The sequence below is a fragment of the Hylobates moloch genome, unplaced genomic scaffold (genome assembly GCF_009828535.3).
Source record: "Hylobates moloch isolate HMO894 unplaced genomic scaffold, HMol_V3 SCAFFOLD_18, whole genome shotgun sequence".
NCBI classification, from domain to species: Eukaryota; Metazoa; Chordata; class Mammalia; order Primates; family Hylobatidae; genus Hylobates; species Hylobates moloch.
In genome coordinates, this window is record NW_026652293.1 from 28,825,596 (window position 1) to 28,839,385 (window position 13,790).

Genomic DNA, 13,790 nt, shown 5'->3' on the forward strand with positions numbered 1-13,790 from the left:
CCCGGGATATTGGGCTTTTCATTTCCGAGAGAGTAAGTATTAACTAAACAGCTTCGAAACTCCCATGAAGTGTTTATTATACCCGAACCCCCATTTCACCAACAGTAAGGAGGATATTTTAGAAGCTTATTTTATTTTATTTTATTTTATTTTATTTTATTTTATTTTATTTTATTTTTTTGAGTCAGAGTCTTGCTCTCTCACTCAGGCTGGAGTGCAGTGGGCGATCTCAGCTCACTACAAGCTCCGCCTCCCGGGTTCACGCCATTCTCCTGCCTCAGCCTCCCGAGTACCTGGGACTACAGGCGCCCGCCACCACGCCTAGCTAATTTTTTTGTATTTTTAGTAGAGATGGGATTTCATCGTGTTAGCCAGGATGATCTTGATCTCCTGACCTCGTGATCCACCTGCCTCGGCCTCCCAAAGTGCTGGGATTACAGGCGTGAGCCACCTCGCCCGGCCTAGAAGCTTTAAGCCACATACTTTTCTTTTCTTTTTTTTTTTTTTTTAGGATATATGAGTTATGTTACTTGGGAAAGAAAAACATTACAGCTAAATAAATTTCTCAATTTTATAAAAGGGAAAAGCTTTGGAAGAGAGTGTAGCAGTACATGTAAGCATAAAGACAATAAAAATTAAAATATTTTATAAGAAGTCCTAAGCTGATTATCTTCTGATCCACTGCATGTGCCTAAACTATTGACAATAGTTTGACAGCTTCTTTATAGACCTACTTTATCCAGGAGGATAATTAAAATTAATTTAATTCGTGGAACAAGAGCTAAATTTTAAAATTTTAGCCACAAATTAGAAAATCGCCTTTATTTTAAATTTCAGTGGCTTCTATGTGCTTAACTTTATATTACTGCAATTATTTTATTGTAAGAAACTACATAAATAGCTACAAGGTCTTTCTTTTCTCTCCAAAATTTCATATTATTTTGGGCTCAGGATATTATATCAGTAAAACTCTTTGTAATTTTTTTCATCACTAAAGGTTTTGACTGGCTTATGTTTAATTTTAGAATTCTAGATCAAGGAATCATCTTTGCTCAACCATGATGGAAGCCACATACTTTTCAAGCTTTATCTGAGGCTGGCACTTGGATGACTTCAATGATGTTCTTTCCCCACAAGGAGGCGAGCAGGAGTGAGGATAAAGACATGGAGAGATAATGCAGACGACCACGTTCTCTTGGCCATACTGAACTGATGTCCAAGAGCAGGCCTTGGCAAACTTCCTCTGGGAAGGGCCACAGTAAATATTTTAGGCCTTCCATTCCATATGGTCTCATTGCGATTCAACTCTGCCGTTGTAAGCTTGAAAGCGGCCATAGATAAAAGTAAATGAATGAGTATGGCTGAGTTCCAATAAAACTTTATTTATGGACACTGAAATTTGAATTTCATGCCATTTTTCACGTCACAAAATAGTCTGCTTTTATTTTCTCCCAACCATTTAAATGTGTAAAAACCATTCTTGTCTCGCAGGCTGGATGTGGCCTATGGGCCATAGTTTGCCTGTCCTGCCCCAGAGAACAGAATTAACCACCAGTAGCATCAGAGGCTAACACTGTTCAAGGGTTTTACCCTCTTTAGAGGTCAAACAGCAGGGATAATTTCCACCTTGAGAGACATCTCTCCAGAGCTCTTCTGCAAAAATTCTTCTTATTTTACAAACATGAAAACATTGAAAATCAAAATTAAATGGAAAAATTCATCTCCAACAGCATCTCTTCCCAATCAGTCTTCAAATTTCATTTCAATCTTTGTCCATATGCATGACATTTTTATACCATTTCAATCCTATTATAGACACAGTGTTTTATTTTGCTTTTTTCCCTTAACATTATCTTATAAAATTCTTCCCTGTTGTGACTGATTTCTTCTAATCAGACATATCATAATTTTTTGTGGATTTTTTTTGTGGAAGATTTCCATGCTATTTGTTGGACTTAATTAAAAGGGATGTCTCACTGTCTTCTCAAGTGTAAGAGTTAAGATTCAAATGCTACCACCTTGCCCTCAAGCGAGGAAACCTGGGAAAACCCACTTGGTAGACTGGAGCCTCACACACCTCCCCCAGGATTCACTTCCTTTTGGACAATGGCTTTAGCAAATCTGGCATTTTAATTCATTTGCCTCTCGACAAAGATGTGCCTTCCAGACAAACTCTTTAGAGCTCTTTGTTCTGAAAGAGCTCTCTGTTCCACATACACCCTAGAATTTATACTGAACTTGGATGGAGGTTTGGGGAGACTAATCACACATCTCCTTTCATTACAGTTTTTAACCAGGAAATACCAGAAGGAGTTAGATGAGGATCAGTATTCTTGCTGGATTAGAGAACTTGGTAGGTCCCCATTAGTCCCTTGCCTCACACCTGCTGAGACCCTCTGGATGGTGACTGACTCATCCAGTCACATGTGGAGAAAGGAGAAGAGGTTGGGTTTGCCCCTTCACTGTTCCATGGGCTGGGCCCCTGGAGAGGGAGAGGTGAGGGACATACTTTAAGTTGGTTCCTTTCTTTCCTATCCACAAAGGGGGGTGACACTGTTTGAGGGACCACAGGGCCCACCTTCCCTTTCTTTCTCTTTGCTTTCAGAATAGGAAGCACATGCATTTGGCCAGGAAGAGGACTTCAGCTATTGATGGGAAGGCCCTCTCTCTAGAAGGCAGAGAACAATGGACTAGCCAGGCAGGAAGGAAAGAGGCCCAGAGGGCAGTAAGGAGTGGGCATCTGGGGCCCAGGGTTGGGGAGAACACTTCTGTTTGGCTTCCTTCCTCTTCTAGGGCATGGCTAAGGTGGCCAACCTGCATGCACCCCAGAAGAGGAAGATAAGTAGGCCCATGGGACTTTATTATGGAGCCTGAGGCTTTCACTGGCTCATTTTCTGGGAATGAGCACTTTGGGAGGATAACAATCGAAGGAGCCCCAGAGGACACGTGATAGGCTGGGGCCATCAGAACTACTGATCCGTGGGGACTATCTGGCTTATTGAATTATGAAACACAGGTTAAATTAAGGGTTGTCACACATTTGGCTAATTGGCCAATAAGAACAGCAATTAATAGAGGTCAGGCAATTCAACTGCATCTGTGGCCATGACTATGAGAGCCCTTGGAAACAGCAGTGATTTCAAGTGAAATCTAAATCAGCAGTGTTTCAGATGACCTAAAGCAGGGCCCATGGCCCTTATGTTAGCACTTCCTGAAGGTTTTCTTCCACCCAAATCCACATGTTGGGACCCAGGGGAAGGTGTAGCAAAGCCGGTGACCACTGTGTAATCTGCTTTGTTTTTTCTATTTGACACTTTGTCAAAAAACACATTCCTGTTTTCATAGACTTCTTTTGATTTTGAGAAATTTAAATGATACAGAAAAGTACGAAGAATGTAAAGACACTATATTCCCACCACTAAACATAAGAACTAATAATATTTTGTACCATCTCCTGCTAACCTCTGCCCTCCTTCTAAGAAATGAAACTACCACCCATTTCTCATCCCCCATCCCTGGGCACAGCAATGTTCATGAGTTTGGTCAGTTTGTATGTTTGGTATCATTTTAGATACTTTGATATTCATCTTATATTGATATAACAAATATACTACACTTTTATGTGTATATGAATATTTAAATATATAACAGATATAAACACATGCCATTTGTAAATATGCCATGTAAAAACTAATGGTGCTTAATAAATATTTGTTGAATGTCCATCTATAAACAATGTATTTGTGTGTTTTTAATGTACATGGTACCATACAATTTTTATCATTCTGCATAATCCTCTCTTCACTTAATAATTGTATTTGGCTGGGCACAGTGGCTCACGCCTGTAATTCCAGCACTTTGGGAGGCCGAGGCTGGTGGATCATGAGGTCAGGAGATGGAGACCATGGTGAAACCCCATCTCTACTAAAAATACAAAAAATTAGCTGGGCGCAGTGGCGGGCGCCTGTAGTCCCAGCTACTCGGAGAGGCTGAGGCAGGAGAATGGCGTGAACCCGGGAGGCGGAGCTTGCAGTGAGCCGAGATTGCGCCACTGCACTCCAGCCTGGGCGACAGAGCGAGACTCCGTCTCCAAAAAAAAAAAAAAAAAAATTGTATTTGAAACCTATAATTGTGACTCTCTCTCTCTCTGTCTCTCTCTCTCTCTCTCTCTATATATATATGCTTGGTTTATGTCTCTTAACTGCTGCATAATATTGCACTGTACGAATATGGAGGATTTTAATTATTCGTTTCTCCATGGGTGGATACTTAGTTTTCTTCTAGTTTTTTGGCTATTGAATAAAGAATGCTGCAGTGAACTTTATTGTGTTTAACTGAGGGTTTTTACTGGTTTGTACTAATATTACTTCTTTATATATTATGCCTACAAATCATTTGATGTTTTAAGTGTTATGAATATATTCCAAACTCGCTCTGGATCCACACCTGGGAATCATCCGGCCCATTAATAAGGTAGATACTGACCATGATACTCATCTGGCTCCCTGTGCCTGTTTTCAATTTGTAAGAAACCCAGAAGAGAGGCAGGGTATGATTATGCATCTCTAAGCAAGCTTCCAACAATCAGTTTTGTAAATATGAGCTTACAATTTTTTGGTACTCCTTTTTCAATCAACTTAGAAAAATGGAATTGAAGTGAGGGGAGTCTAGAAGTGTCTGCTCCAAGAATGCTTTCTCTAGAAACAGAGCAGAATGTGCCTGCACTCGAAAGAATTGTGAAAGAGAGGAATAAAGTGCACCAGAAATAACATGATACATCAGAATAAATTTTTCAAGCAATGTTCAGAACATAATATGCCTCGTAATTCCTTCCCAGCTGATATAAACGGGAATGTCTCATTCTTTGGTATGGAGGGTACTGTTTAGTGGGAGATGAAAAGTTGAGGGTAAATTGGATAAGACATTCTCTAAAGTTCCTTCCAGTGCAAAACGTTATTCTTCCAGATTTGAGGCTCCCTAAAGACAAGAATCCTATTTTCTAATTCCTCATTATGTGCCTCTCATGGCCCTGGCTCATTTCTAGGTCCAGAGAGCATGTTCATGTCAAGCTTACTAAATGGATCAAAGAAGTCAGCCTTACAATTTCTATGATTTTGTTTGGAGCCCCTTTCCTAAATTGTTGTTGTTGTTACAAGCATATTTAGGCTGATATTAATACTTTTTTGTTTTTTAAGAGACAAAGTCTTGCTCTGTCACCCAGGCTGGAGTGCAGTGGCACAATCACAGCTCACTGCAGCCTCAAACTCCTGGGTTCAAGTGATCCTCCTGCCTCAGCCTCTCAAGTAACTGGGACTACAGGTGAATGCCACCATGCCTGGCTAATTTTTATTTTTTGTAGAGACAGGGTCTCGCAATGTTGCCCAGGCTGGTCTCAAACTCCTGGCCTCAAGTGATCTTCCCACCTCAGCCTCTCAAAGTGTTGGGATTACAGGCATAAGCCACTACACCTGGCCAATGAATATCTTTTAAAAGGCTTATAAAAGCCTTTCAAATGAGACACAACAATTAATAGTAAAACTTCCAAACAGAAAAAAATATATAGGGATTCAGCTGTAGCTGTACCCATGCCACTGACTCACTGACTCATTCTGTAATCACAGCTCGAAAGTTAGCACAGGTTATTTAATGGCTCTGTAAGTGTTCACAAGAATCTAACTCCTGAACATGTTTATTATACCACATAGGAGGGAGGTGGATGAACACACTGAAAGTGTGCGATTCTAATACTCTTTCTACAGGGAGATATTTGTACCATAGGAAGGCACTTGCTCACGCAGGATCCAAGTTTCTAAGTTCCGCATTTTCAGGTTCAGTCTTAGCACCACCCCCCAACCCCATCCCAAATCCTTCCTGTATAAATGGCCTTGATGGTACAAATACAGGTGACTTCAACCAAAATGAAGGCTACCAATTACAGAGCACATACAACATATCAAACACTACTGGAGACTCTACATGTATTTTCTTTAATATCCCAGACAAGTTAGTATTATTTCCTCAAATTTTATTGGTGAGGAAACTGAGAATCAGAGAGTTTAACTTAACCTGGGGTCACACAGCTGCTGCCAGAGCCAATCCTTGGCTTTGACCCAGGTTTGAAGCATGGGCTCTTTCTCTTGCACCATGCTGCCTCCTTCCCTAGGCCTCTATCAATCCAATTATCTGGCACTGTGCTTGCTCTATATCTGCTATGCTGCTCCAAGTAGAGAGGTCTACTCTAGGAGTCTTCCAGGTCACATTTCCTGCCTTTGTATGCTTCTGTCTCCATTTGAAGCCCAGTGTTCTTATCTGCACCATTCACTCATTCAACAAATTTCTTAAGCATCTGTTTTGTCCCAAGCCCTGTGCTAGGTTCTGAGGAAACAAAGACAAATGAGACCCAAATCTTATCCTTAGGGAGCTGTCAGTCTAAAGTGAGTCCTTTTAGATGTTCTTGAATAACAATGCAGTAGTTACCAAGACTGGTACCTTTCTCTCCCTGTGTGTTCTCTGTAGGGCTGAAGCAACATCCATGAGTGCCAAACCCAATGAATGGAAAGGTAATGGGCAGGAAGAGAAAAGGACAGTTGAAGAGAAGACAGAGCAAGGAGAAGCTGAATGAGAACTAATCAAGGGAATAAGACACACCAACATTCCTGTCTCTGTTACTGTCAGTGGTACCTTAGGTTTCTTTCCTTGTCCAAATACTTGCATCCATGGCAAAATGATACCATTCACTGATTGTGCCTCACACTGCTATTGAGCTCAGAGCATTGTTGGCCACACCTGATGCACAGAAATGGCATGGTTTTTATTTGGACTCATGACTATGTTGCATTAGAAACTGAACTCTCCTCTTCTTCTTGCTCCCTAAAGAGCTGGGCTGATAGATCCTCAAGAATTTTCTGAAAATCAAGCCCTCCAGAAAAAAGAAGGTGTGTTGCATTTCTTTTCAGCTTGTTGCCTGATTCATTTCCCTTGACAGACTCATCTGCTAATGTTAGCTGGATGGGCATGCAGGATCCTAAAGCCCAGAGTATGCACACACTTCACCAGTGGTTGCTACACCAGTGTCATCATCATGACGATTAAGAAGTCATCTGCATAAAACTATACAGTAGAGATAAAACCAAAACAGACTTGAGTCACACCCTTGCCTGTTGTAATTATAGCTCTAATTTGGCTGAAGAATGAGGAAAGGTACACTCAGAAGAGAGAGATGGCAAGGCAAGGTGATGAAGGGAGAGGAGACAAAAACAGACTTGGTTATGAGCAAAGCAACTTGGTTAAAATATGTTTACCACAGAGCAAGAAATTGTTTCATGGAATGACGATGGCAGCCCTGCCCACTGCTAAACTACATATGCCAGCAAGAGTATCTCTCTGCCAGTGCTGAAGGCTTTGGTTGCTACTGAAAGTGACAACCTGCTGGGTGGGAGGAACACACCATGACTTTCTCTGCACAAGTGGGGCAGGCCATGTTACATTGTTTAGGTTTTGATGTGACAGTCCCAGGTTTTCTTATCATTGGTGGGCACTAAGCAGGCCTTTACACACACAGTTAAAAAATAAAACTCATCCTCATATCCGCCACATCTGCCAAACATTATATTTGGTTCTGTAACAACTCTGAGGTTAAACAGACTACAGAAATCGTTTATATGTAGAACCCAACATCATAGTTCACAACTATGTGCACGTCACTCTCTTCACTGGATGAAAAGCAAACGTCTTCTGATCTCTGACACACCGACTCATAACATGGATCAGACTGATCTGATGTACTGTCAAGAGACAATTCTTGAAAAAAATTTACAAATGCAGATTTACCATGACCTTTCTCACCAACCAGGTTGGTTCTGAGGCCATGGAAATCATGCCACTTCAAGAACTCAAACATTTTGTAAGTGTAAATGACTGTTCAATAGATGTAGAGGTCTACAGACAAACAAATATCTTTTATTTATTTTTATTTACTTTTTTGACACGGAGTCTTGCTCTGTCGCCCAGGCTGGAGGGCAGTGGCGTGGTCTCTGCTCAACTGTAACCTCTACCTCCCAGGTTCAAGTGATTCTCATGCCTCAGCCTCCTGAGTAGCTGGGATTATAGGCGTGTACCATCAGGCCTGGCTAATTTTTGTATTTTTAGTATAGACAGGGTTTTACCATGTTGGCTAGTCTGGCCTTGAACTCCTGACCTCAGGTGATCCACCAGCCTCGGCCTCCCAAAGTGTTGGGATTATAGGTGTGAGCCACTGCACCCAGCCAAACAAATATCTGTTAAAATCAGCTGATTTAAGTCCACATACTGCTCTTTCTCAGACTTTTCCTGAAATGTCACATTGAATAATATCAATCAACAGAGCCAGAATCTCAGATCACACAGGAATATGTGAGATGCACTAGGCATGCTCATGGCTCTCCCTCAGGAGACTGTGAACTATTTTTACAGAGAGGAAGGAGGGGATGTAAGAAAGGAAGAAGAATGAGTTTGCATGGTGTCATCTGCACTCAGTTCCCTAATCCTCTTTAAAGTCACAACCATCTATGGATAGGGTCGCCAGCTAGGCTCATGCATGCTCATGACTGCAGCTGGGCCCTGGATCTGACGGAAGCACATCAGCAAAATATGTAAGAAAGAAATCCAAAGTTTCTTTGCCTGTGGCCCATGGCCAGGCTCCATGGAGTCTTAAAATCCAGAAATTATACTTAAAAGTTTTGTGTATATGATTTGTGCATTTTCATAGGGAGAGTCATTGTAACTTTTACAAGACTCCAAAAAGATGTACAAGGCCCAACAAAGTTTAAGAAGCCGTTCATCACAAACAGTAACCAGGTGCAAATGGCACTGTACTAAGATATTCTTTATTTAATATTCAGGATCCTCTTTGAGGAAGCCAAGGACTCCCTGGTCATCAGCCAGGGTCTTACATCTTCATAAAGCAAAATATAAATCCCTGTTTTTGCCTGTAGAAGATACTATTATTGCAGATACCTAAAAAATTTATTTACTTTTTCCGCTTTTTACAAACAAACTGGAATGTACAGTGGAAAGCATATCTTAACATCTGATGTCACCTGTATTTGGCACTATATTCAGAAACTCCTCCACAGGCTACTTTAATCTAGATACTGTCTTCCTTCTCTAGGTACAGTGAAAAATGAAGTTTAAAATCACTATTTTGTTCCACAGAAAACTGTCATTTTCTTAAAGCTGCAAAGTTAGGCAAATGCTAACACTTCAAATAAGATTCTAGGAGCCTGTGAATCATGAGGTACAATAGTAACTATAGATTCCAATGGAATAACGATGGTTAGATAGCAGAGTAAAAAATAATGAGGTGAACAGAAATGAGGTGGCTCCCACTGGTTCACAGTGTTTTTACTCTCCAAAAGGAACAGCAAAAGTAAATCAGATTACAAGCTTCTGTGAACTTTCACTGCGTTCCTGACAATCTGTCTCTCTTGGTCATCTCCGGTCGCAGCAGAGTGTTGTGGCCTCCCACCACCAGCACAGTGAAATGGTACCAAGTCCCAGATCCCTGGTTAAAGGACCTGAAGTTTCAACCCCTGAACCAGCTTAGAAGGCAAATAGTTGTGTTCCATGGAGGAGAACCTCACTCTCAGTGACAACAGCAGGGTGAGGGTGAGGATGGTGGTGGCGGTGATGGGTGAAGTACTCCTTAATCAGAAAAATAATTAGATTTTTTTAAAAATCACTTTTAAAATTGAACTTGTCAAAGCAATGGACTGTTTACTATTTATTTATGTTGTACTCTATAATTCCTATCTAATTTTGTATCCTCAGTAACTAGCATAATGCTTAGTATAGTATTCAGTAGGTGCTGAATCTTATTTTATTTTTTTTTTTGAGACGGAGTCTTGCTCTGTCACCCAGGCTGGAGTGGATCCTCTTTGAGGAAGCCAAGGACTCCCTGGTCATCAGCCAGGGTCTTACATCTTCATAAAGCAGGATCTCAGCTCACTGCAACTTCCACCTCCCAGGTTCAAGTGATTTTCCTGCCTCAGCCTCCTGAGTAGCTGAGACTACAGGCGTGTGCCACCACGCCCGGCTAATTTTTGTACTTTCAGTAGAGATGAGGTTTCACCATGTTGGCCAGGCTGGTCTCGAACTCCTGACCTCACAATCCGCCCACCTTGGCCTCCCAAAGTGCTGGGATTACAGGCGTGAGCCACCGTGCCTGGCAGAATCATTTTTTTAAATTGCATTTTTGCTACTTGCTTTTCCTTGGTCACCGTAACTTCTTAGAAAACCACTTGTTCAGCTGTGGTGCAAAGGTAAACAGCAGCTCTCTGCACTGTGACAATCTCTGAATTAGAGTAGTACAAAATGTGCAAGTTAAGTTTTACTATAAATATGAAACCACCTTTGAGTCCTGGTTTCTGTATACTAATGGGGCTTTTACATCTGTTTTGAGGTAGACAGAGCAGAAATTTGTTTTTTGGTATCCAACAACAAATTAGGTTAGAAGGCAAATTCAAGCCATGCCCTAAAGACATCCAATAAAGGCAAAGGCTGCATCAAGGAAGGGCATGTTTACATCTCCATAGGTTTAGTCAATTTTGCTTCTTATTAATTTAAGGGAGAAAAAAAGAATTACTGGTCATTTCTGGGAGAGGTGAAATCTTAAACTCAAGGTCTCTCAGCATGACTCAATCTCTCAACATGAAGCTCTAGGTGAGTTTAATCTTCTTTCTGTTTTTAATCAACTCTGTAAAATCTAAATAGATTTGACTTGCATTTATGGTTGTCCTCATGCTAGCCTGGACCAAATAAATATTTAGCAACGGTAAATGCCCAGGAAAACAATTTGGAAGAAATTTGGAAGAATCCAGCTTTCAATTTTGGTTATATAAACGATGGCGAAGATTACATTAAGCAAACACATATATTAAGGAGGAGCATTTTAATTTTTGGAGGCTTAATGTTTAAACGACACATAAGATATCATATTCAAAATATCTGGAAGGATAAGCTTTAAGAGAGGAGAGGCAGGAAAGCATGGCTCAGAGAGGATAGAAAATTGCCTGTAAGTATCTACAGCTGGGTACCTGTCATGGCTGATATAAGAGCTCTTCTTCCAATGTAAATGTATTCAATAGTGGAAACAGTGTTTATGTTGAATCTACCAATGCTCTTTTGTCCAGGGAAGCTTCCATCCAATAAATGATCAAGTTATAAACTTTATTTTTGTTTTACTCTACATTCTGGGTTACTCTTTATTTTGTTGTACTCTACATTCTGGATGCAAAAGCAAAAGGGGGATCTCAGATTTCAGGTGGGAGCAATGAACTTCAATTCTGAGTAAAAGGAGGTAGAATTTCAATTACCAAAACACACTGGGCCAGGCACGGTGGCTCAACGCCCATAATCCCAGCACTTTGGGAGGCCGAGGCAGGTGGATCACCTGACGTCAGGAGTTCGAGACCAGCCTGGCTGACACAGTGAAACCATGTTTCTACTAAAAATACAAAAATTAGCTGGGCGTGGTGACACACACCTGTGATCCCAGCTACTCAGGAGGCTGAGGCAGGAGAATTGCTTGAACCTGGGAGGCAGAGGCTGCGGTGAGCTGAGATTGCACCACTGCACTCCAGCCTGGGTGACAAGTGAGACCTTGTCTCAAAAAAAAAAAAAAAACCTCACACTGGATATAGATTATATCATTTTAAGTGTTTGTAAGTGTTGTTTAAAAAGATAACTTAAAATTCAGGTTTCAAGTTTTACCATCTACCCCTAACTGCTACGCAAATCTTTTTCTTGCCAAAAAGCTAGTGAGCGGAAGTCCAAATAAAGAAAGGAAGAAAAGATCTTCATCGTTTCAGTGGGAAGAAAATACAGGTTGAGTATTCCTTATCTGAAATGCCTGGGGCCAGAAGTGTTTTGAATTTCGAACGTTTCCGAATTTTGGAATATTTGTGTTATATATACTTACTGGTTGAACAACCCTAGTCCAGAAATCGAAAATGCTCTGAGCATCATGTCTGCACTCAAAAAGTTACAGATTTTGGAGCATTCTGGATTTCGATTTAGGGATACTTAACCTGTATTTCTTTTTATGCTTCTCTTTACTAAAAAAGGTTATTGACAAATTGAACAGCTTTTGAACCAGTATGTGAAACTTGGCAACTGTTCCTGGATGAAGTTTCCAACTTAAAAAGTCATTCATAAGCCACAATTCCACTGAAAATAAAAAAAAATTATTATACTTTAATAAGTATTTATTTATTTACATCCAGGGAACATCATAGATTTAACTCTCATTTTAATTCATTATCCATCTCTATTTTTCGCATTGGTGACCTTCGCTGGTCTTTTAATGGTGGCTTAGAAGATTATACAATTATTCTCTCAGAGGGTCCACGTCAAAGTGGGATCTGCTGCTAAATAATACTAATGAATTTAAGACCTTCCTCATTATCTTCTGTTGAGTGATATACATCATAACTTAGAAATTCACAATAAATACTAAAATAAAAGGGCAACACAAAGTAAAAAACAAATACAAATTAAAACTGAAAGATTTCAAAGGCAAAAATCAGCCTGTCACGCCTTAACCATAGTGTAATATGTTCTGAACTTAGAATTTCACTCTTCTTTAGAATAAAAAAATTATAATACTTGGATTTGTATCTTTAACATTTAAGATTCACCCCTTTGAAGAGATGAATTTAAATTCTATAAGTATGTAAACTCTTAATTATGACAGATCAACTTTGTATCTTACTGTCAATATAAATCCCCACACACTACCAGAGAAGCAACTTGGAGACACTGCTTTGGAGTCAGACAGACCTGGGCTGGAATTCCAACTTGTCCACTATTAGCCTTGCAAATCTGGGTAAATTACTCAAGCATTCTGAGCCTGTTTCCTTCTGTAAAATGTAGATAATACCTGTCTCAATGCCATTTTCCTGAGATAAGTATAAATTGAATTAGGTATAACATGCTTGCAAAGAACTCAGATCAGTGTCATGCATAGGCCCTCGATAGGTTTCAGCAGGTACTATGGGCCCCCTTGCAGTCGGAGGTTAGTGCAGGGCACTGGGTGCAAAATGACATGCAGTGGTCAGAATGCTCCGTCTAGAAAAAAAGACTGCTTATTGCTTTCCAACTGACTTTACATACTTTAATAAGCAAGGACAGTCCTGGACCCTGGGAGTCTCTACTATACATTAAACATTCTCACACGCACTTAATTTTGGAAGGGCGGTGACTTTTATTTAACTCTCAACCCAAACCTTCACAAAAATAGCTTTATGACATAGAAACAAGAATGTTATTGCCCTCACATATGAAGCCATTACTATACTTCCCTTGAAATATGTAGGTTATTTATTTCACTTCTTACCTTTTCAATTTTTTCATCCAGCATTCTGAAGAATTCTTGTTGGCTTTCAGAGATGTGCATGCTGAAAAACAAAGGGTAGTTAAGTGCATATTTTAGTGCTTTGCTAAACCTGGTCCCCGCAAAGGAAAAATGCTGAGTCCCCAAACTTTGGGGAAGACATTTATTTATTGCAGACTTTTCCACTGAAATACTCTGAAGTTACATTAAGGATAAACAGTACAGTAATCCTGCAAATGTGTTTCATAATTGTCTATCAATGCCTATGACTTAAAGGAAGACAATTTCCTTTCAATGTACAGATGCTATTTATAGTAATGTTTCCTGGGAGCTGTATGCCAAATTCTTTCTTCAGATACATATTTGTGATTTTAAAAAAAAGCATGAGCAAGCAGCACATGGCATATTTCAACAGTATATT

General features: G+C 40.2%; 1 protein-coding gene and 1 long non-coding RNA gene across 2 annotated transcripts in view; one reads left to right on the top strand and one right to left on the bottom strand.

Annotated features, from left to right (window-relative positions):
* Positions 1-13,790, bottom strand: part of CUNH1orf21 (chromosome unknown C1orf21 homolog) — a 254,200-nt gene that overhangs the window by 17,994 nt on the left and 222,416 nt on the right. The window contains exon 5 of the mRNA XM_032137430.2: positions 13,373-13,433. Coding sequence (XP_031993321.1) covers positions 13,373-13,433 — 61 coding nt within the window. The remainder of the gene's footprint in view (positions 1-13,372; positions 13,434-13,790) is intronic.
* LOC131381759 (uncharacterized) overlaps positions 9,353-13,790 on the top strand; it is a 34,618-nt gene continuing 30,180 nt past the window's right edge. Inside the window, exons 1-2 of the long non-coding RNA XR_009210680.1 lie at positions 9,353-9,639; positions 10,604-10,698. This is a non-coding gene — a long non-coding RNA (uncharacterized LOC131381759). The remainder of the gene's footprint in view (positions 9,640-10,603; positions 10,699-13,790) is intronic.